The sequence below is a fragment of the Stegostoma tigrinum genome, chromosome 4, assembly GCF_030684315.1.
Source record: "Stegostoma tigrinum isolate sSteTig4 chromosome 4, sSteTig4.hap1, whole genome shotgun sequence".
NCBI lineage: Eukaryota > Metazoa > Chordata > Chondrichthyes > Orectolobiformes > Stegostomatidae > Stegostoma > Stegostoma tigrinum.
In genome coordinates, this window is record NC_081357.1 from 26225490 (window position 1) to 26248058 (window position 22569).

At 44.5% G+C, this 22569-nt stretch overlaps 1 protein-coding gene across 1 annotated transcript in view; it reads right to left on the reverse strand.

The window, feature by feature from the left end:
• Positions 1-22569, reverse strand: part of LOC125452376 (putative uncharacterized protein C6orf183) — a 32593-nt gene that overhangs the window by 6430 nt on the left and 3594 nt on the right. Inside the window, exons 3-6 of the mRNA XM_048530664.2 lie at positions 19838-19910; positions 8698-8808; positions 3706-3819; positions 1644-1838 (exon numbers count right to left, since the gene is read on the reverse strand). Of these exons, the coding sequence (XP_048386621.2) occupies positions 1644-1838; positions 3706-3819; positions 8698-8808; positions 19838-19910 (493 nt within the window). The remainder of the gene's footprint in view (positions 1-1643; positions 1839-3705; positions 3820-8697; positions 8809-19837; positions 19911-22569) is intronic.

The following is a 22569-nucleotide window of genomic DNA, read 5'->3' on the forward strand; positions in this document are numbered from 1 at the left end:
CTCTAGTGCCACGGCAACAGCACTGGGTGAGGTCAACACCATGGAGGCAAAAGAGAATTCGCAAAACTTGAAAAGAGACCTGAAGTCTTCTTTCTCTGAGGTACAGAGAGCTGCCCAATACTGGAATAGACAGTTCAGCAAACTGTGCTTTAGTTCATGGATCTTTATGTTCTTTACAAAAGGACAGCACAGACACAAAAAAAAAGGCCAAGCAGTTTCAGGGATGAAGGGTCAGGGAGGGGTCATCTGATATAGTATTGATGACACAGCTCCACAGCACTGTGAGGAGATACCAAGAGATGGGAAACCATCTGGTTCAGGCTGGTAATGAGGTGGGTTTCTGACTGGATTGAGTGTTTGTTGTCCTCAGGCATTCTATTATTTGAAAAGCCTTTCATCTTTGTTCAGCACACCATCTGATTTTGTTCTTTTTTTCTCTTTTCACTCTTTCTCTCTCCTCATGGAAGTAATTGGACTGAAAGTCATCCTTAAAGCAGCATACGCTAAAAGAATGCAATAATAGTTAACTGTCTCTCACTAATTCTACCCAAACTTGTCTGTTCTGTGCCTCCCTCTACCCCATTCGCACCTATCTAGGACCAGCTATCTCTCCATCTAATGCCCACACTTCCTTTTAGAAGATGCTTTCAATGTATTGGCACCAACATTTCATCAGGTCCCGCCTGGGATAGGAAAGTGGGACACCTCAGTGTAAGGAGTCCCCACTGGTTCTGCTCCCTTGATATCACTGTTCCTTGTAAACATATTCCAACCCCCCACAATAGCAATCAGAAACTCCTGGAGCTAATCTGGAATCAGCTGAGCCAGTTGTTAGGATTGCATAGGGTATAAGGCATAGAACTAGGCCATTTAGGCCAAACAGTCCATACCAGTTTTATGCTCCATTCAAGTCTCCTCCCATCTTTCCCCATTTAGACTTAACAACATAGAATCATAGAGCGATTACAGCACACAAAGAGACCATTCAGCCTACTGCATCTGTGCTGGCTTTCTTCAAAAGCAACTGCCCTGCTGGCACTTGATTGATTTTTCCCTACTGACCTGCAAATGTTTCCTCTGCCTGAAACATCAGCTTTCCTGCTCCTCTGATGCTGCTTGGCCTGCAGTGTTCATCCAGATCTATACCTGGTTATCCCAATAATCCAATTCTGTTGTGAATGCCAAGAATGAATCGCATCCTCAGTCAGTGCATTCTAGATTCTAAGCACTTACTGTGTAAAAGATGCTTTTCCTCAGATCTCCATCACTGCTTTTGCCAACTATCTTAAAGCTATGCCTCTGGTTTAGCCCAGGCTATCCTTACAAACATTAGCAGAATACAGATCTCAAGCTGTGATGCCGACACAACCAAAGCAGGAGCAGCAAAGGTCAGTTTCAAGGCTTCAATTTTATACCAAATCATTATAAAAGTTTCTTGATGGTTCATTGAATTATCTGAGAACTAAGAAACAATGAGCATACATTTTTATTGTTCAGACATTCTTTTAGCATTAACGTAAATACGATGCATTAAAATGCACACATAAAAATAAATCGAGTTGAAACACTTTTCAAACTGCACCTGGACAGAATGCAAGCATTGTTTATTGGAATAGACATTATGTCCTCTTCTGTCATCTTACCCTTAAATAGTTATGGATAGTTGTCAGAGAACGTAAATGACACACCAGCCATTGAAGGTAGATAACCACATCTTCCTGTGTCACAAATTTACTGGCACTCCCTGTTTCTGTTAAAAAATGTTCTCTGGCTGCTGAAAGCCTTCGAGCTCTCTGAACAGTGTCATCATACTCCTTCATTATACGAGCAACTTGTTTCTGGAAAATTGAGAAAACATAAGTGAAGACAGTACCTTTCAGGATTACTGCAGCAAAGGTCAAGGAAACCCAGTTTACACCAATAAGTTCAAGCACCATAAAGTGCAAGCTCTGTCTACCCAAAGTCAATGACTTTCTCATAAGCTCCAACACTGGATCTCCATGTTACTGCTGGGAAAAGGAGATTGGTTGAACCTCAATGTTTTCTACCAATTTAAAAATTCTGCATTGAATACCAACTGTGAGGTTTCGTGCACGACATCACCAGCCTGAAAACCACCAGTTTTCTAGATATTATTCTTGTTTAAAATTCCACCAGTTGTAACACTTTTACATTAGTTGTTAACCATTAATAAGTCACTAACTACGCAATCTGTTTTGAAGTGTCTTTAACAGTCTAGACCATCACATCGTAATAGTAGAATCTGAAGGTTCAGTCTTGATCTTTATAAAATGAAATTTCTTGAGGATTCTGACAGAAGGTGTGTCACTCTTCCCAGCAAAAGTCAGGCTGTGTCACATTCAAATATATCTGATGTTCAAGGCCACATCTTGACTAATGTGTTTAGTGCTAGTTGGCAAGAAACAAAGAAAGCATTGAAGAAAAGGCAAAACAGAAAACAGCCTCACACTGATCTCTATTGACAGGGTTATGACTTATGAGGAAGGCAGGAATGACTTGGGCTTCTGATTCGGTAAATAAGAAATCTTAGAGCTGCACAACAAAATTACTTTAAATTAAATGATGAGAGCAGAACACAAAGACGCAAATTCAGATTAGTGAAGTTAACATTAGGATTGATGTCAGGAGATTTTTCTTCAAAGAAAGAAGCATCTACATTTCAAACTAACTTTGGGGAAAATTAGTTGGATCAAAACCTCAGAAAATATTCTAAGAAATAAACAGATGCAGCAATACAAGGATAGCAGAAAGCCATTCTGGGTGGATTAATTAAGATGGTCAAATCACTTGAATTATCAGTAAGTATCTTGCCATCCTGAGAGGAAAGTTAGCTGCTGTTCGAAACAGAAGTGACTTCTACTCCAACACAGACTGTGGCCTCCTATTTTTGATGGAGGCAAACAGAGGTAATTGCAAAGTACCTCCACTATGCTATGCGTATTCAGTAATTCTGAACTTTGAAGTTCTGCTAAAATGGAAGGTTGCTATACCACTTGTCTCTCTCAAATGGTGTTATGTGAAATTTGTTATCATTAATGGGGTGATTAATGTCATAACGGGGCTTTCATGCCATCAAGTAGAATTTGCACATTTTTCAAAGAAAAAGCATTTTGTCATACATTAGAGATAAGCTAACGAGCTTTTCAGCTAATACATTACTTTTGAAGGACTGTCACTGCAATGTCATTTTCATGAACAATGCAAATGCACTACACTCTTCTTCATGGTGGCTCAGTAGTTAGCACTGCTGCCCTCACAGCAACAGGCACCTGACTTCGATTCTAGCTTTGGGTGACTGTATGGAGTTTGCACGTTCTCTCTCTGTCTGCGTTGGTTTCTGCTGGCTGCCCTGGTTTTCTCTCGCAGTCCAAGGATGTGCAGGTTAGATGGATTGGCCATACTAAATGTGGGGTTATAGGGATAGGATAGGGTTCTGGGACTGACTGAGATGCTCTTGAAAAGGTTGATGCAGACTCATTAAGTCAAATAACTTCTTTCTGCCCTGCAAGGATCCTATGAATATATCATTCACTACCGAAGTAATTATTTGACGTTCTTTCCTAAGAACTTCTATCTCTTGGAATATGCTATATAACAAAATGGATTCATGCAACAACAGCTTACATTACAGAGGGTGCGTACACTGCTACTAAACATGTTCAAAGGTTGCAATTTGTGCTCTACCTTATAAAGTGGATAGATTTGTTCACTGATGTTTGTATGCTGACAAAATCGTTTCCATCTGAGCATGTGCAGATATTTGCATTGCACCAAGTGGTGGATTCGATCTGTGAAAAACTGAAATAGGAATGATGTGCAATGAAAACAACAGCAAATGATTTAAATATGCAATTTATGCAATGGAATAAAGGTTACCAAATTTAGGATGCTCAGCGCCAGCCAATTCAATGCAGTTTACTGCTGCACAGAATTATGTGTCAGATAAAGATTGCACTATCAGAACAAGTGAAAAGCTCTGACAACATAGGTAATCTTCTTTTCAATTAACCCAGTTCACAAGCTTGCAACCTCTCTCATGAAATGTGGAACCTTTTTCCGGAGTAATGGAAATATTCAGGCTACAGTAGCTTTGTGGTCATGCTATTGGACAATCCTAGATAATGATTCAGAAATGTAAGTTCAAATGAAACCTGGGGACTAATTTATCAAAACTAAATATAATCTGGAATGTGGAGAAGGCTTTTATTTGAAGCAATTTCAATAGTATTAGTCAGTCTTACTTCTGTGGTGGGCAAATTATTGGAGAGGATTCTGACAGACAATCTTTATGATTATTTGGTAAAGCACAATTTGTTTAGAAATAGTCAGCATGGCTTTGTGAGGGACAGGTCATGCCTCATAAGCCTTAATGAATTCTTTGAGGATGTGACAAAACACGTCGATGAAGGGTAAGCAGTGGATGTGGTGTATATGGATTTTAGCAAGGTATTTGATAAGGTTCCCTAAGGTTGGCTCATCCAGAAAGTAAGGAGGCATGGTTTCAGGGTAATTTGGCTGTCTGGATACAAAACTGGCAGTCCAATAGAAGACCGAGGGCGGCAGTAGATGGAATGTATTCAGCCTGGAGCTTGGTGACCAGTGGTGTTCCACAGGGATCTGTTCTGGGATCGCTGCTCTTTTTGACCTTAATAAATGACTCGGATGAGGAAGTGGAAGATGGGTTAGTAAGTTTGCTGGTGACACGAAAGTTGGCAGAGTTGTGGACAGTGTGGAGGGCTGTTGTAGGTTGCAACGGGACATTGACAGGATGCAGAGCTGGGCAAAGAAATGGCAGATGGAAGTCAACCCAGAAAAGTGTGATGTAATTCATTTTGGAAGGTCAAATTTGAATGCAGAATACAGGGTTAATGGCAGGATTCTTGGCAGTGTGCAGGAACAGAGGGATCTTGGAGTCCATGTCCATAGATCCCTCAAAGTTGCTTCCCAATTGGATAGAAGGTGTATGGTGTGTTGGCTTTCACTGGGGCCTAATTTTAAGGTGATTGGAGGAAGACTGGTCAAAGATGATATCACAGCCGTACTGAAGGAGGGCCCCATGGAAGACTCAAGCAGTGAGGCAATATGGGTAGAACTCAGAAATAGGAAGGATGCAGTAACAATGTTGGGGCTGTACTACAGGCCTCCCAACAGCAAGCGTGAGATAGAGGTACAAATATGTAAACAAATAATGGAAAGGTGTAGGAGAAACAGGGTGGTGGTGATGGGAGATTTTAATTTTCCCAACATTGACTGGGATTCACTCAGTATTAGGGGTCAAGATGGAGCAGAATTTGTAAGGTGTGTCCAGGAGGGTTTTCTAGAGCAGTATGTATGTAGTCCAGCTCAGGAAGGGGCCATACTGGACCTGGTGTTGGGGAATGAACCTGGCCAGGTGGTTGAAATTACAGTAGGGGACTACTTTGGAAATAACGACCACACTTCCATAAGTTTTACAATACTCATGGACCAGGATGGGAGTGGTCCTAAAGGAAGAGTACTAAACTGGGGGAAGGCCAACTATACCGAGATTTGGCAGGATCTGAGGAATGTAGATTGGGAGAAACTGTTTGAAGGTAAATCCACATTTGATATGTGGGAGGCTTTTAAGGAGAGGTTGATGAGCGTGCAGGAGAGACATGTTCCTGTGAAAATGAGGAATAGAAAAGGCAAGATTAGGGAGCCATGGATGACAGGTGAAATTGTGAGACTAGACAAGAGGAAAAAGGAAGCATATGTGAGGTCTTGGCGACTGAAGACAGACGAAGCTTTGCAAGAATATCAGGAATGTAGAGCGCATCTGAAACGAGGCATTAAGAGGGCTAAGAGAGGACATGAGATATTGCTGGCAAACATGGTTAGGGAAAATCCCAAAGCCTTTTATTCATATATAAAGAGCAAGAGGGTAACTCGAGAAAAGATTGGCCCACTTAAGGACAAAGCAGGAAAGTTATGCGTTGAGTCAGAGAAAATGGGTAACATTCTTAACAAGTACTTTGCATTGGTATTCACCAAGGAGAGGGACATGACGGATGTTGAGGTTAGGGATAGATGTTTTCTTACTCTAGGTCAAGTTGACATAAGGAAGGAGGAAGTGTTGGGTATCCTAAAAGACATTAAGGTGGACAAGTCCCCAGGTCCGGATGGGATCTATCTCAGGTTACTGAGGAAAGCGAGAGAGGAAATAACCGGGACCTTAACAGATATCTTTGCAGCATCCTTAGACACGGGTGAGGTCCCGGAGGACTGGAGACTTGCTAATGTTGTCCCCTTGTTTAAGAAGGGTAGCAAGGATAATCCAGGTAATTATCGACCAGTAAGCCTGACGTCAGTGGTAGGGAAGCTACTGGAGAAGATACTGAGGGATAGGATCTATTCCCATTTGGAAGAAAATGGGCTTATCAGTGATAGGCAACATGGTTTTGTGCAGGGAAGTTCATGTCTTACCAACTTAATAGAATTCTTTGAGGGCGTGACAAAGTTGATTGATGAGGGAAAAGCTGCAGATGTCATATACATGGACTTCAGTAAGGCGTTTGATAAGGTTCCCCCTGGCAGGCTGACGGAGAAAGTGAAGTCACTTGGGGTCCAGGGTGTCTAGCGAGATGGATAAAAAACTGGCTGGGCAACAGGAGACAGAAAGCAGTAGTAGAAGGGAGTTTCTCAAATTGGAGACCTGTGACCAGTGGTGTTCCACAGGGATCTATGCTGGGACCACTGTTGTTTGTGATATATGTAAATGATCTGGAGGAAGGTGTAGGTGGTCTGATCAGCAAGTTTGCAGATGACACTAAGATTGGTGGAGTAGCAGATAGTGAAGGGGACTGTCAGAGATTACAGCAGAATATAGATAGACTGGAGAGTTGGGCAGATAAATGGCAGATGGAGTTCAATCCAGGCAAATGCGAGGTGATGCATTTTGGAAGATCAAATTCAAGGGCAAACTATACAGTAAATGGAAAAGTCCTAGGGAAAATTGATGAACAGAGAGATCTGGGTGTTCAGGTCCATTGTTCCCTGAAGGTGACAACGCAGGTCAATAGGGTGGTCAAGAAGGCATATGGCATGCTTTCCTTCATTGGACGGGGTATTGAGTACAAGAGTTGGCAGGTCATGTTGCAGTTGTATAGGACTTTGGTTCGGCCACATTTGGAGTACTGTGTACAGTTCTGGTCGCCATATTACCAAAAGGATGTGGATGCTTTGGAGAGGGTGCAGAGGAGGTTCACCAGATGTTGCCTGCTATGGAGGGTGCTAGCTATGAAGAGAGGTTGAGTAGGTTAGGATTATTTTCATTAGAAAGACGGAGATTGAGGGGGGACCTGATTGAGGTCTACAAAATCATGAGGGGTATAGACAGGGTGGATAGCAAGAAGCTTTTTCCCAGAGTGGGGGATTCAATTACTAGGGGTCATGAATTCAAAGTGAGAGGAGGAAAGTTTAGGGGGGATATGCGTGGAAAGTTCTTTACACAGAGGGTGGTGGGTGCCTGGAACGCGTTGCCAGCAGAGGTGGTAGACGCAAACACGTTAGCGTCTTTTAAGATATATTTGGACAGGTACGTGGATGGGCAGGGAGCAAATGGACACAGGCCCTTAGAAAATAGATGACAGGTTAGACAGAGGATCTCGATCGGCGCAGGCTTGGAGGGCCGAAGGGCCTGTTCCTGTGCTGTAATTTTCTTTGTTCTTTGAAGGCGTAGGGGAGATGTCAGAGAAAGGCTTTTAACACAGAGAGTGGTGGGCGTGTGGAATGCACTGCCGGCAGTGGTAGTGGAGTCAGCTATTTTAGAGACTTTTAAGCAACTCTTAGAAAGGCACATGGAGGATAGTAAAATGTAGGGTATGCAGGGTAGATTGAAGTTAGTTGGATAATAGGTCGGCACAACATCATGGGCCAAAGGGCCTGTGCTGTGCTGTACTGTTCTACGTTCTTAATATTAAAAGGCTATAGGGATGATTTGGGTGAAGGGCCATGGGAGATGGGTATGTTGGCAGGGGCATGAGTCACCATGGTAATGGACAGATTGGCATAGAGGGGCTCAGGCCCCATGGCAATTGGGTACAGGGGGCTAGTTAATCACAGAAGATATGAGACGCCACTGGGATGAGTATGGGTGATAGCTTGGCATGGATATGGCATGAGGTGTGAAGGGGTGAGAGCAGGGGTGATGTTTTCTGCTTTAATCTTTGTTTTTAAACACAGCGGTGAAATCCCAAGTCAGGTCTTCACCTCAGGAATGGGACAGCCTCTTAGGGTCTTCGGTGGTTGTCCAGCCTGATTCCCAATCCAAACCAAACCCACGGAGTGAAAATCAGAAGTAATTTACAAAGATAATAAAATGTGAGGCTGGATGAACACAGCAGGTCCAGCAGCATCTCAGGTGCTCCTGAGATGCTGCTGGGCCTGCTGTGTTCATCCAGCCTCACATTTTATTATCTTGGATTCTCCAGCATCTGCAGTTCCCATTATCACTGGTGTAATTTACAAAGGTTAGGTTCACAGATCTGGGGTTTCATCTGACTCTGAACAGAGATCTGGACCCCTGTCTTAGGTCACATTCAGAGTTGGACAAAGTACTGGCAGATTACTGGTACCCATTGACACAGGCAGAGCCATCAGCAAAGAAAGGGAGAAGTTGAGAGAAACACGTTATAGTATTTATATCTTGGAAATAACCTGGTGGAGGAGAAGAGGTAAACTATCAGCTGTATACTCCTGCTTTAGACAGCTCTCCAGCTCTCTCTGCATAACGTCTGCCTGAATCAAAAGTGGTTTCGCTTCAGCCACCTATGAAAAGAAAGAAAAATAATTATAATATAAATGGTTCTGCAGAAAGGTATTTTCAACACTTCTGAAAGATGTAGAGAGTCTAAGCTCTGTACAGAATGTGGAATTTTATTTTTTATTTATTCATGGGTTGTGGGTGTCATTGGCTGGGCCATCATTTAGTGCCTGTCCCTAGTTGCTCTGGAGAAAGTGGTGGTGAGCTGCGTTCTTGAATCGCTATAGTCCATGTGCTGTAGGTTAACCCACAATGTGCTTAGGGAGGGAATTCCTGATTTTGACCCAGCAACAGTGAAGGAATGCTGATATATTTCCAAATCAGGATGATAGGTGGTTCAGAGGGAAACTTGCAGGAGGAGGTGCTCCCATGAATCTGCTGCCACTGTCCTTCTAGATGGAAGTGGTCGTGGGCTTGGAAAGTGTTATCTAAGGATTTTTGGTCAATTTCTGCAGTGCATCTTGTAGGTAGTACACACTGCTGCTACTGAGCACTGGTGGCGGAAGGGGTGAATGCTTGAGAATGAGATGCCAATCAAGCTGGCTGAATTGTCCTGGAAGGTATCAAGCTTCTTGAGTGTTGTTGGGGCTGCACCCAAACAGGCAAGTGCAGAGCATTCTGTCACACTCCTGACTTGTGTCTTGTAGATGGTGGGCAGGCTTTGAGGAGTCAGGAGATTAGCTATGTATTATTTTATGCTCTGACCTGCTCTGTTTACCACTGTATTTATATGGCCTGACCAGTTAAGTTTCTGGTCGAAGATAATCACCGAGGATGTTGATAGTGGAGGAGATCATGGTTAGCATCATTAAATTGGTTAGGGAATGTGCTGGGCCATGAAGTTCCAGTTTGGGCTGGAGTACAATACTTATGTTATTGATGGCCCACATGGATGCTCGGTCTTGAGTTGCCAGATCTGTTTGAAGTCTGTTCCTTTTCACACAGTATTAGTAACCATACAAGATGGAGATTACCTTCAATGTGAAGGCAGGTCTACATCTCCACAAGGACTGTGCAGTGGACAGTCTTATCGAAACTGATGTGGGCAGATATATCTGCAGCCTGCAGATTGGTAAGGATGAAGTCAAGCATGATTTTCCTCCTGTTGGCTCATCTGTTATTTGCCACAGACCCAGTCTGGCAGCTATAGCTTTAGGATGTGACCAGCTCAATCAGTAGCACTGTGGCCGAGCCACTCTTGGTGGTGAACATTGGTACACCCCACCCAGAGTACCTTTTGTACCCTCGCAGCTTTTAGTGCTTCTTCCAAGAGGTGTTCAACATGGAAGAGTACCAAATCATTGGCCGAGGGAGGATGTATGTGGTAATCAGCAGGAGCTTTCCTTGCCCATGTTTAACCTGAAGCCATAAGACTTCATGCAGTCTGCAGTCAATATTGAGGACTCCCAGGGCAATTCCATCTCCACTGTATACCAGTGTGCTGCTATCTTTGCCTGGTTTGTCCTGCTGTTGGGACAGGACATATGCAGGGGCAGTGATGGTGGCGTCTCGGACATTGTCTATCAGGTATGAATCCATGAGTATGACTGTGTCAGGCTGTTGCTTGGCTAGACTCTGAGACAGCTCTCCCAAAATCGGCAGTAGGCCCCAGATGTTGCGAGGTCAATGGAGCTGTTTCTGCTATTTTTGTCTGTTGCCTAGGTTCATGCCAAGTGGATGATGGCATCACTGGCCAGGCCACAATTTATTGCCCAGAGGGTAGCTGAGCATCAACCACATTGCTATGTGTCTGAAGTCACATACAGTCCAGACCAGGTAAGGATGGCAGTCTTCTTCTCTAAAGGACATTAGTGAACCAGATGAGTTCTACCCCAACAATCAGCAATGGTTTCACCGTCAACATTAACTCCATAATTTTCTTTTTAAGTTGAATCTAAATTCATGGCTGGATTTAACCCAGGTCCTCAGGACATTACTGGGGTCTCTGGATTAATAGTATAGTGATAATACCACTAGGCCAACACCTCCCTACATTAGATAACACCTAAATTGTGAAGTCAGTGAATCCTTTCAGGTGGTAACAATGTCTTGAACAACATTACAAAATTCACATTAACACTTTAAATTCATCCTTGGAGTTGTCTCTTTTGTGATCCATATCCTCGGTGTTTATCTCGACAGAGGTGGGACCAGTGAAGTGCAGGTGCTGCAACTGGACAGGCTGCTTATCAGTTGTCATTAAACAGATCTCTATTTCAGTGGACCAGACCGTCAATGTTCTAACAGACACAGAAGGGAAGCCCTTTGCTGCTTTAAAGATCCGAGGCCTTAAAGAACTATCTGTATTTATGTTACAATTAGAATTAATCCTGAAGGAAAATTGATACCAGGACTCTGGCACATGCATTTTATTTTACAAAATCCCTTGCAAGCAAGTGTCACTTTTAAAGCTCCAATGCCCCATGGAAAACTTCTTGCCTTCCATTTCAATTGCCAACTGCTCAGTGGAGGTTGTGGACTTACCGTGTAAGAAACTACTGGCACAAACCCACATCTCACCATTCCTCGGTGCAATCTGACAAACCACCAACATGTTAAGCCACCTGTTGCAGTTCATTATTTCTTCTATTTTTCAGATTTTTTGAAGCAGAAAACATTATGCAGAAAAAGTTACTTGTATTTCAAAAGGCTAAGACATGTTTGCAAGGAAATTGTAGATTTTATAGCGTTCATTCTCAGCAAGCGTCTAAACTTGACTCAACTCGTCCCCTGTGAGGTTGATGTTTTTGCCATTTTCAAAATGCAAAATAACATTTCAACAGTGCATTACTAAATAAGATGTAAGCTGATTTCCCAGAAGGCAGTCAGATTCTGTGTGTGTGTGCTGCATGCATTTGTGCCTGTTGTATGTATACGTGTGTGTTGCATGTGTTTGTATATGCTGCATGTGCGTGTTGCATGTGTTTGTGTTTGCTGCGTGTGCGTGTTGCATGTGATTGTGTATGTTGCGTGTGCGTGTTGCATGTGTTTGTGTACACTGCGTGTGCGTGTTGCATGTGTTTGTGTACGCTGCGTGTGCGTGTTGCATGTGATTGTGTATGCTGCGTGTGCATGTTGCATGTGATTGTGTATGCTGCGTGTGCGTGTTGCATGTGTTTGTGTACACTGCGTGTGCGTGTTGCATGTGATTGTGTATGCTGCGTGTGCGTGTTGCATGTGATTGTATATGCTGCATGTGTGTGTTGCATGTGTTTGTGTTTGCTGCGTGTGCATGTTGCATGTGTTTGTGTATGCTGCGTGTGCGTGTTGCATGTGATTGTGTACGCTGCGTGTGCATGTTGCATGTGATTGTGTACGCTGCGTGTGCGTGTTGCATGTTTGTGTATGCTGCGTGTGCATGTTGCATGTGTTTGTGTACACTGCGTGTGCGTGTTGCATGTGATTGTGTATGCTGCGTGAGCATGTTGCATGTGTTTGTGTACACTGCGTGTGCGTGTTGCATGTGATTGTGTATGCTGCGTGTGCATGTTGCATGTAATTGTGTATGCTGCGTGTGCATGTTGCATGTGTTTGTGTTTGCTGCGTGTGCGTGTTGCATGTGATTGTGTTTGCTACGCATGTGTGTTGCATGTGATTGTGTATGCTGCGTGTGCGTGTTGCATGTGTTTGTGTTTGCTGCGTGTGCGTGTTGCATGTGATTGTGTATGCTGTGTGTGCATGTTGCATGTGATTGTATATGCTGCGGGTGCGTGTTGCATGTGTTTATGTTTGCTGTGTGTGCGTGTTGCATGTGATTGTGTATGCTGCGTGTGCGTGTTGCATGTGGTTGTGTACACTGCGTGTGCGTGTTGCATGTGATTGTGCATGCTGCGTGTGCATGTTGCATGTGTTTGTGTTTGCTGCGTGTGCGTGTTGCATGTGATTGTGTTTGCTACGTGTGTGTGTTGCATGTGATTGTGTATGCTGCGTGTGCGTGTTGCATGTGTTTGTGTTTGCTGCGTGTGCGTGTTGCATGTGATTGTGTATGCTGTGTGTGCATGTTGCATGTGATTGTATATGCTGCGGGTGCATGTTGCATGTGTTTATGTTTGCTGTGTGTGCGTGTTGCATGTGATTGTGTATGCTGCGTGTGCGTGTTGCATGTGGTTGTGTATGCTGCTTGTGCGTGTTGAATGTGTTTGCGTTTGCTGTGTGTGCGTGTTGCATGTGTTTGTGTACGCTGCGTATGCGTGTTGCATGTGATTGTGTACGCTGCGTGTGCGTGTTGCATGTGTTTGTGTACGCTGTGTGTGCATGTTGCATGTGATTATGTATGCTGCGTGTGCGTGTTGCATGTGTTTGTGTACGCTGCGTGTGCGTGTCGCATGTGATTGTGTATGCTGCTTGTGCGTGTTGCATGTGTTTGTGTATGCTGCGTGTGCATGTTGCATGTGATTGTGTATGCTGCGTGTGCGTGTTGCATGTGTTTGTGTTTGCTGTGTGTGCGTGTTGCATGTGTTTGTGTACACTGCGTGTGCGTGTTGCATGTGATTGTGTATGCTGCGTGTGCGTGTTGCATGTGATTGTATATGCTGCATGTGTGTGTTGCATGTGTTTGTGTTTGCTGCGTGTGCGTGTTGCATGTGTTTGTGTATGCTGCGTGTGCGTGTTGCATGTGATTGTGTACGCTGCGTGTGCGTGTTGCATGTGTTTGCGTTTGCTGTGTGTGCGTGTTGCATGCGTTTGTGTACGCTGCGTGTGTGTGTTGCATGTGATTGTGTACGCTGCGTGTGCGTGTTGCATGTGTTTGTGTACGCTGCGTGTGCGTGTTGCATGTGATTGTGTACGCTGCGTGTGCGTGTTGCATGTGATTGTGTACGCTGCGTGTGCGTGTTGCATGTGTTTGTGTATGCTGCGTGTGCGTGTTGCATGTGTTTGTGTACGCTGCGTGTGCGTGTTGCATGTGATTGTGTACGCTGCGTGTGCGTGTTGCATGTGGTTGTGTATGCTGCTTGTGCGTGTTGCATGTGTTTGCGTTTGCTGTGTGTGTGTGTTGCATGTGTTTGTGTATGCTGCGTGTGCGTGTTGCATGTGGTTGTGTATGCTGCTTGTGCGTGTTGCATGTGTTTGCGTTTGCTGTGTGTGCGTGTTGCATGTGTTTGTGTACGCTGCGTGTGCGTGTTGCATGTGATTGTGTACGCTGCGTGTGCGTGTTGCATGTGTTTGTGTACGCTGTGTGTGCGTGTTGCATGTGATTGTGTATGCTGCGTGTGCGTGTTGCATGTGTTTGTGTATGCTGCGTGTGCGTGTTGCATGTGATTGTGTATGCTGCGTGTGCGTGTTGCATGTGATTGTGTATGCTGCTTGTGCGTGTTGCATGTGTTTGCATTTGCTGTGTGTGCGTGTTGCATGTGTTTGTGTACGCTGCGTGTGCGTGTTGCATGTGTTTGTGTACACTGCGTGTGCGTGTTGCATGTGTTTGTGTACGCTGCGTGTGCGTGTTGCATGTGACTGTGTATGCTGCGTGTGCGTGTTGCATGTGTTTGTGTATGCTGCGTGTGCGTGTTGCATGTGTTTGTGTTTGCTGCATGCGCGTGTTGCATGTGATTGTGTTTGCTGCGTGTGCGTGTTGCATGTGTTTATGTATGCCACGTGGGCGTGTTGCATGTGTTTACGTATGCCACGTGGGTGTGTTGCATGTGTTTGTGTACGCTGCGTGTGCGTGTTGCTTGTGTTGTGTATGCTGCGTGTGTGTGTTGCATGTGATTGTGTACATTGTGTGTGCGTGACCAGACAGCGGACACAGGATTATTAAAATATCCAATCAGTAACTTTACTGCAACTTTACTGGAAAGTGAGTTTAGGTAACTTATCAGAGATAATGGGAACTGCAGATGCTGGAGATTCCAAGATAATAAAATGTGAGGCTGGATGAACACAGCAGGCCAAGCAGCATCTCAGGAGCACAAAAGCTGACGTTTCGGGCCTAGACCCTTCATCAGAGAGGGGGATGTGGGGAGGGAACTGGAATAAATAGGGAGAGAGGGGGAGGCGGACCGAAGATGGAGAGTAAAGAAGATAGGTGGAGAGAGTGTAGGTGGGAAGGTAGGGAGGGGATAGGTCAGTCCAGGGAAGACGGACAGGTCAAGGAGGTGGGATGAGGTTAGTAGGTAGCTGGGGGTGCGGCTTGGGGTGGGAGGAAGGGATGGGTGAGAGGAAGAACCGGTTAGGGAGGCAGAGACAGGTTGGACTGGTTTTGGGATGCAGTGGGTGGGGGGGAAGAGCTGGGCTGGTTGTGTGGTGCAGTGGGGGGAGGGGATGAACTGGGCTGGTTTAGGGATGCAGTAGGGGAAGGGGAGATTTTGAAACTGGTGAAGTCCACATTAATACCATATGGCTGCAGGGTTCCCAGGCAGAATATGTTCCATCCCCTATTCCCAATTCCTCCGCCTCCGCCGCATCTGCTCCCACGATAAGACATTCCACTCCCGCACATCCCAGATGTCCAAGTTCTTTAAGGACCGCAACTTTCCCCCCACGGTGATCGAGAACGCCCTTGACCGCGTCTCCCGCATTTCCCGCGACACATCCCTCACACCCCGCCCCCGCCACAACCGCCCCAAGAGGATCCCCCTCGTTCTCACACAACACCCTACCAACCTCCGGATACAACGCATTATCCTCCGACACTTCCGCCATTTACAATCCGACCCCACCACCCAAGACATTTTTCCATCCCCTCCCCTGTCTGCTTTCCGGAGAGACCACTCTCTCCGTGACTCCCTTGTTCGCTCCACACTGCCCTCCAACCCCACCACACCCGGCACCTTCCCCTGCAACCGCAGGAAATGCTACACTTGTCCCCACACCTCCTCCCTCACCCCCATCCCAGGCCCCAAGATGACATTCCACATTAAGCAGAGGTTCACCTGCACATCTGCCAATGCGGTATACTGCATCCACTGTACCCGGTGCGGCTTCTTCTACATTGGGGAAACCAAGCGGAGGCTTGGGGACCGCTTTGCAGAACACCTCCGCTCAGTTCGCAACAAACAACTGCACCTCCCAGTCGCAAACCATTTCCACTCCCCCTCCCATTCTCTTGATGACATGTCCATCATGGGCCTCCTGCACTGCCACAATGATGCCACCCGAAGGTTGCAGGAACAGCAACTCATATTCCACCTGGGAACCCTGCAGCCATATGGTATCAATGTGGACTTCACCAGTTTCAAAATCTCCCCTTCCCCTACTGCATCCCTAAACCAGCCCAGTTCATCCCCTCCCCCTACTGCACCACACAACCAGCCCAGCTCTTCCCCCCCACCCACTGCATCCCAAAACCAGTCCAACCTGTCTCTGCCTCCCTAACCGGTTCTTCCTCTCACCCATCCCTTCCTCCCACCCCAAGCCGCACCCCCAGCTACCTACTAACCTCATCCCACCTCCTTGACCTGTCCGTCTTCCCTGGACTGACCTATCCCCTCCCTACCTTCCCACCTACACTCTCTCCACCTATCTTCTTTACTCTCCATCTTCGGTCCGCCTCCCCCTCTCTCCCTATTTATTCCAGTTCCCTCCCCCCATCCCCCTCTCTGATGAAGGGTCTAGGCCCGAAACGTCAGCTTTTGTGCTCCTGAGATGCTGCTTGGCCTGCTGTGTTCATCCAGCCTCACATTTTATTATTTAGGTAACTTATGTCTGCTCTGCAGTTTAAGTGGAAATTAGTTTAGTTTGTAGCCTGTTTTAGGTATAGATATTTCTGCTATAACTCGTGTTACATTAACGCGAATTGACTATAAAGTGACAGATGAACAGGGGAGAGAGAGAGAGATAATGGGAACTGCAGATGCTGGAGATTCCAAGATAATAAAATGTGAGGCTGGATGAACACAGCAGGCCAAGCAGCATCTCAGGAGCACAAAAGCTGACGTTTCGGGCCTAGACCCTTCAACAGGGGATGCTGGTTGAATAACATGAACTTTCTACTGTACAGTATTGTGATATTTTATAGCAATTTGCCTATAATGTGATTTTCTACAGCAATTTTCTATTGCACAAGATCACATAAGAACACAACTATCGTGTTGTAGGGGAACTACTCGTATCACTACAAGAGATACTAGCTGAAGATGAAACATTGAGTGAATGCTGGGTTCCCAAGTGATAGGTGGAAATAAGTTGGGTGGGGCAGGAGCAGGTTGAGACAACGGGTCGATTGGGAACCCTGCAGCCCAATGGTATCAATGTGGACTTCACAAGTTTCAAAATCTCCCCTCCCCCAACCGCATCCCAAAACCAGCCCAGCTCGTCCTCGCCTCCTTCCTCCCACCTCAAGCCGCAGCCCCATCCCCTACTAACTAACCTCATCCTGTCCCCTTGACCTGTCCATCCTCCCTGGACTGACCTATTTCCTCCCTACCTCCCCACCTACACTCACCTTTACTGGCTCCGTCCCCACCTCTTTGACCTGTCTGTCTCCTCTCCACCTACCTTCTCCTCTGTCTATCTTCTATCCGCCTCCCCCTCTCTCCCTACTTATTTCAGAACTCCCTATCCCCTCCCATTTCTGAAGAAGCATCTAGGCCCAAAATGTCAGCTTCCTGCTCCTCTGATGCTGCTGAGCCTGCTGTGTTCATCCAGCTCTACACCTTATTATCTTAAGCTCAAACAACCAGGTTGTTTCAATCTTATCCATTATTTTTACCATATGGGATCATAACAACAGGACCTGCAATGAACTCCAAACTTAAGATGAAAATACTTAGATTTTACAAGGCAGCTCTGGGAAAGTTGGAAGTTAGCCCCAGGAAAGACCAGGAACACTCAAGAACATGATAAGTCAAGATTTCCTAAGGGAGCAGCTACATTGAGGAAGAAGGAAGTTTAAGCTTAGGATTTTAATTTGAAGTATAATTAGTTACCTAAGACATGGCTTATTCAGTCATTTTAGCTTTATTTGATCCTTCCATCATTACATTTCTCTATTTTAAACCATGGAACCTTATGGCTTCATGCTCTCAGTAAATGACTTGTTGTTCAAGCTCCTTAGCGAGTGGCCCCTACAGGAACCGCAGTGTCCCGTCAAAATTTTCATTTCAAACACTTAGTCTGTCGCAAAAACTTCTGTATAAACAGAATATGTCATTCTTAAGTAAGTTAGAATAAGTTTTAAATCATGTTTGTGCAGCCAGAGCAGTTTGTATTATTTACTCCACGTGAATCCATACCTCCTGAGAATGTTTAATTTCCAGAACATCCCAGCTCACACTCTCTGCCTCAGCAAAGGGTGAAAAGTTTGGCTCTCATTTCATAAGGATTTGCAAGTTTCTTCATTCATTTCCAAATAGGCTAGGGATGGTTAGGTTAGGTGGGTTAGACATGGGGAAATGCAGGGGTAGGGGAATGAGTCTGGATGGGATGCTGTTCGGAGGGCTGGTGTAGACTAGTTGGGCTGAATGGCCTGTTTCCACACTGTAGGGATCCTATGATTCTATGAAACTGGAGACAGAATTCTTGAAGCTTTTATTTCAGGCCAATCACGGATGTCTACAAATCTATATTGCAATTGTTTTAAAAATGTTATTATTCCCTCACAGAAAACAACAGGGAGTTGCATCAGACTTTTATTGTTTCTTACCTGCTACAAAAAGATTGATAATAAGCATTAGATTTTGCTGAGTCAATCATCTTTATTGACGCATACCATTCAGCATCACTGCCTGTCATGTGGGAAGCGGGCGTTCAAACCCTGGATGGCAGAAATGCTCTCTGAAAAGATCCCACTGAACAAAAACAAGTGGCTTTTTCTCAGTGGTGGTCACTGCTAGGAACACTGTATTTCTTGATACAGTTAAATAAATGACTTGGATCTTAGAACACAAAGTAACATTTCAAAATTTGATGGCACCAAATGTGGAAGAGTGGCAAGCTCCGAAGATGGTACAACTCAGTTAATATATAGACTGAATAGCGGAATGGATAGGCAAGTGGCGGTGGAATTTCATTCAGAAAAGTTTCAGTTGACACAATTTGAAAAAAGGATTAAGGAAGACAAAGTAATAATATCAATCTAATGGCACAGCCCTAAAGAGTTCACAGGGATAGTGATACATGTGCATGGATGTTCAAAGGTGCAAGGAATATGAGAGAATTGTTAGCAAAGTATATGAAATCCTGAGCTTCACAGGTAGCAGCACTGAATGCAAAAGCAGGGATGTTATGTGGAACCTTTATAAAGCTCAGTTTAGACTCCACTTAGAGTACTGCGTCCAGTTCTGGACACCACACTTTAACAAGGATGGCCCACAAGCAGGTGCTTGGGAGATTTAGGACAGGGAATTTTAGTTCCAATGCCATTAGGATTGAGCAAGCAGACAGGATAATGATTTCAAAAAGAAATTGGATGGAAGTTGAAGGAAATAAATTTATCTATAACCATCTGTCAGCTCCCAATTCTCAGTTGCTGGGTGGGTAACCACCTAATACACCTACCCCTACATTTGGTGGAAAATTTCCAAACTATTACTCTCTACACATTCAGTTTTTTAAGAAGTTGTTGCTGAAAATGCATACGGTTGCAATGTTTGGGATAAGCTCTACAGGATTTCTGTCTTGGGTTGGCACGAGGATGGAAGCCAGGGGAGATCAAATTTGAGTATTCCTTGTGTGTGCCTTGACATTTATTTATGGAAACTGAGGGTTTTTTTTTTAAAAAACGCTAGCACTTAATCAATTTGACAACTATTCCCCCTAAATGGCTTTGCCGAGGAACCTGGCACACATGTTTAAGGTGCACATTACAAAGCTATTTACCCTCAGTGAGTGATGTTCTGTCTCTTAAGAAAATTTATTCCAGAATGCTTTTAAGGAGCACAAAGACAGGAACCAATAGGGTCAGCATTAGTCTGGGTACTTGACTGTGCAGAAGGACTGAGCCTAGGAAAGGAAATTTTTGGCAGAAAAATTGTACGCAGGGTTACAAACAGATACTTTAAAAAGTGACACTGACAGTTTTGCAACATTCTCCACACAAGGCTGCTAAATGCTGCTTCCTCTGATATTATCAAATCCCGCCAACACCCAATATTTTACCTTCAAACCTTTCTTCAGCAGCAGTTCACGTTCCTTCCTGAAATAAGAAATGTCCTTCGGTATATAAACAGAACTGAAAAGTAAAGGAAACACATCAAAGTGAGAGTAGGACCATGTTAATTGTGAGGTACGAACGACATCAATTATGCTGTTCTTGAAAAAGTCAAAACGTTGGGTGCAATCTTCCCAGGCCCTGAACAACAAGCCTCGAAGGAGAATTTTGGACATTCAGATGAGACGATGAGTACGGTTCTTCTCGACACTGAGCTAAAAAGTTGCATTTTTCAAACAAAGTCCCTGACTTTGAAATGAGATTCTCTCCAACGAGCGGTGAGATCTATTAACCCCCAAGATTATCGATCATTACCAGCCCCATCATTACCTAATCTCACCTCATTAACATGCAGCCTCCTTGTTCTCCTGTCCGCCAGATAAAACCTAAACACTGAAATTCCCAACGTGAAAGTTCAGAGCTGGCCTCTGCAGGTTCCATTTCACCACATGCTCTTCCAGATTTCAATCTTGGACACCCAGTACCAACATCTGAAGGCAGGCTCCAGGGCCAGAAACTGCACACGCCTGGTCATTGGCATCTGACACGTACCATCCTCAATGCATCATCATTGTACATCTCCTATTCAATTATAATACAGTTCTGCACTTAAAGCTACAGGTGCACCAGGAACCCCTTGCAGGAAGTGAAGGGTAGTACTCACTCACGCTCATTGCCCAGGGGATTGGGCACAGTCACTCAGTCAACAAGGTCAGAGGCTTTGTTTCACTATAGTCCAGAAAGTGCCACAATCAGGCTAGCAGGTCCAGTACCAGCAAGCAGGGCATTCACTCATGGTCAGTTCACCATCTGTGAGAGAAAGTGTGATCCGGAATCCAGTCAGTCCTCAGTCAGAATCCACTACAGTCAGAAGGTGGACCCCAGTCAGTCCTGGAGTTCGGCTCAATGAACAACACACGGTGGGTGGTATCCAGGGAACATGGGAATAAGCAATCCCAGGGATCAAAGACAGCAAGCTTGTAAGATTCAGCCCATTGTCTCATTACTTCCTTCAGATTTACAGAAAGGACCCACTATTTATAACCCAGAAGATTGTTAATTACTGAACAGAATTGCTTTCTATTCAGAATAGTATATGGGTTCAACCTTAGAATGAAGTCTTACTGAAGCTATCAATTTGAGACTAGGATCTGTAATTCAGGCTCAAGCTTGGCCAAGCTTTGAAAAAAAAACCAGAAATTGCTGGAAAAACTCAATAGATGTGGTAGCACCTGTGCAGGAAAATTGGAATTAACATTTCAAGTCCAACAACCCTTTTTCAGAACTTTGATAAAACTACTTGTCTCCTGCCTGGCTATAACTTGAAATAATTTGTTCAAGAGTGCATTGTGCACTTGCCTTGATGCCAGAAGTTAAGATATTCAATGTTCAGAAATAGGAAGAAAAAGTTATCGTCACTTCTGATTTACCAATGGATGGAAGTTTTAAATGGCCTCACAATGATGCCAGATGTGTTAACCCCTACAAGGCCCATGGTGAATCACTAATTAATCTCCGTGTGGACCTTGTCGAATATGAGTTTTGTTGATAACAGGCAACGGCCTGTCTAGTTGTGTTCATGTCCCACCTGTTCCAGAGGTGTGCAATAACATCTTAAACAGGTCGGTTAGAAAGAATAGATTAATAAACTGAAATTTAGAGAAGTAGGTTAAATTTTAAAGAAAGGAAAGCAGACGTTAGTGGGTTCTTGTGGTGCACTGGTAACGTCCCAACCCCTAAGCTAGGAGGCCCAGGTTCAAGTCCTACCTGTTTCAGATGAGTGTGATAATATCTCTGAACAGGTTGGCTAGAAAATAGATTAAAAAATTAGGAAAAAAAAACACCGACCCCTTGCCCATAATGGGCTTTGCATGTAAATGTCTAATTGGTTATGTGGGTAATTTGATGGTGGCTAATAGTTAAAAACAGAAATAAAGTCATGGTGATTTTGGTGATTAGAGAAAAAAAACCATTCAGTTGTGTGCAATAGCAGTTCCAGATACTGTGTAAAGGAAAGCAGGGTCCATGGCAAGTCAGATGATCTCCTCATGGGTTTGCTCCTGGACCTGGCCAAGTTGGCTATAACCAGGCAGTGGAGAGCATCATTTCTGCTGATAGCCTGCCCCGCTTCTGCGCCTATGTTTGTGGCCAAATGTCCTTGGTGAGGGATCATGCAGTGTCTACCAATACTGTCTAAATACTTTACAGAGAAGTTGGCACCACTGGGCCTAGTATGCTTTATCTCACCATCCAACTCCATTTTGACTTTGCCCCCAACCCTACCTCTCCCACACTATATAGGGCTTTGCTTGTAAATATCTAAATGGCTACACGGGCAATTAAAGCAGCAGTTAATATTTAAAATCAGAAACAAAAATAGACATGGTGTTTGGTGAATGAGGTACAACTGTTCAGTTGTGTGTGATAGCACTTCCATGTATAACTTAAAGCACAGACCCAAAAGGTTCTGGTTCTTGTGGTGGAGTCCCTACCTTTGAGTCAGGAGACCTAGGTTCAAGTCCCGCCTGCTCCAGAACTGTGTCATAACATCCCTGAGTAAGTTGATCCGAAAATAAAAATAAACTTGGCTGCTGAGCATTTACTAATGATGAAAATTTCTGGTTACAGGACAAATGAATTTATCTATTAGCATGATTAAAATAGGAGGAATAGCCTATGT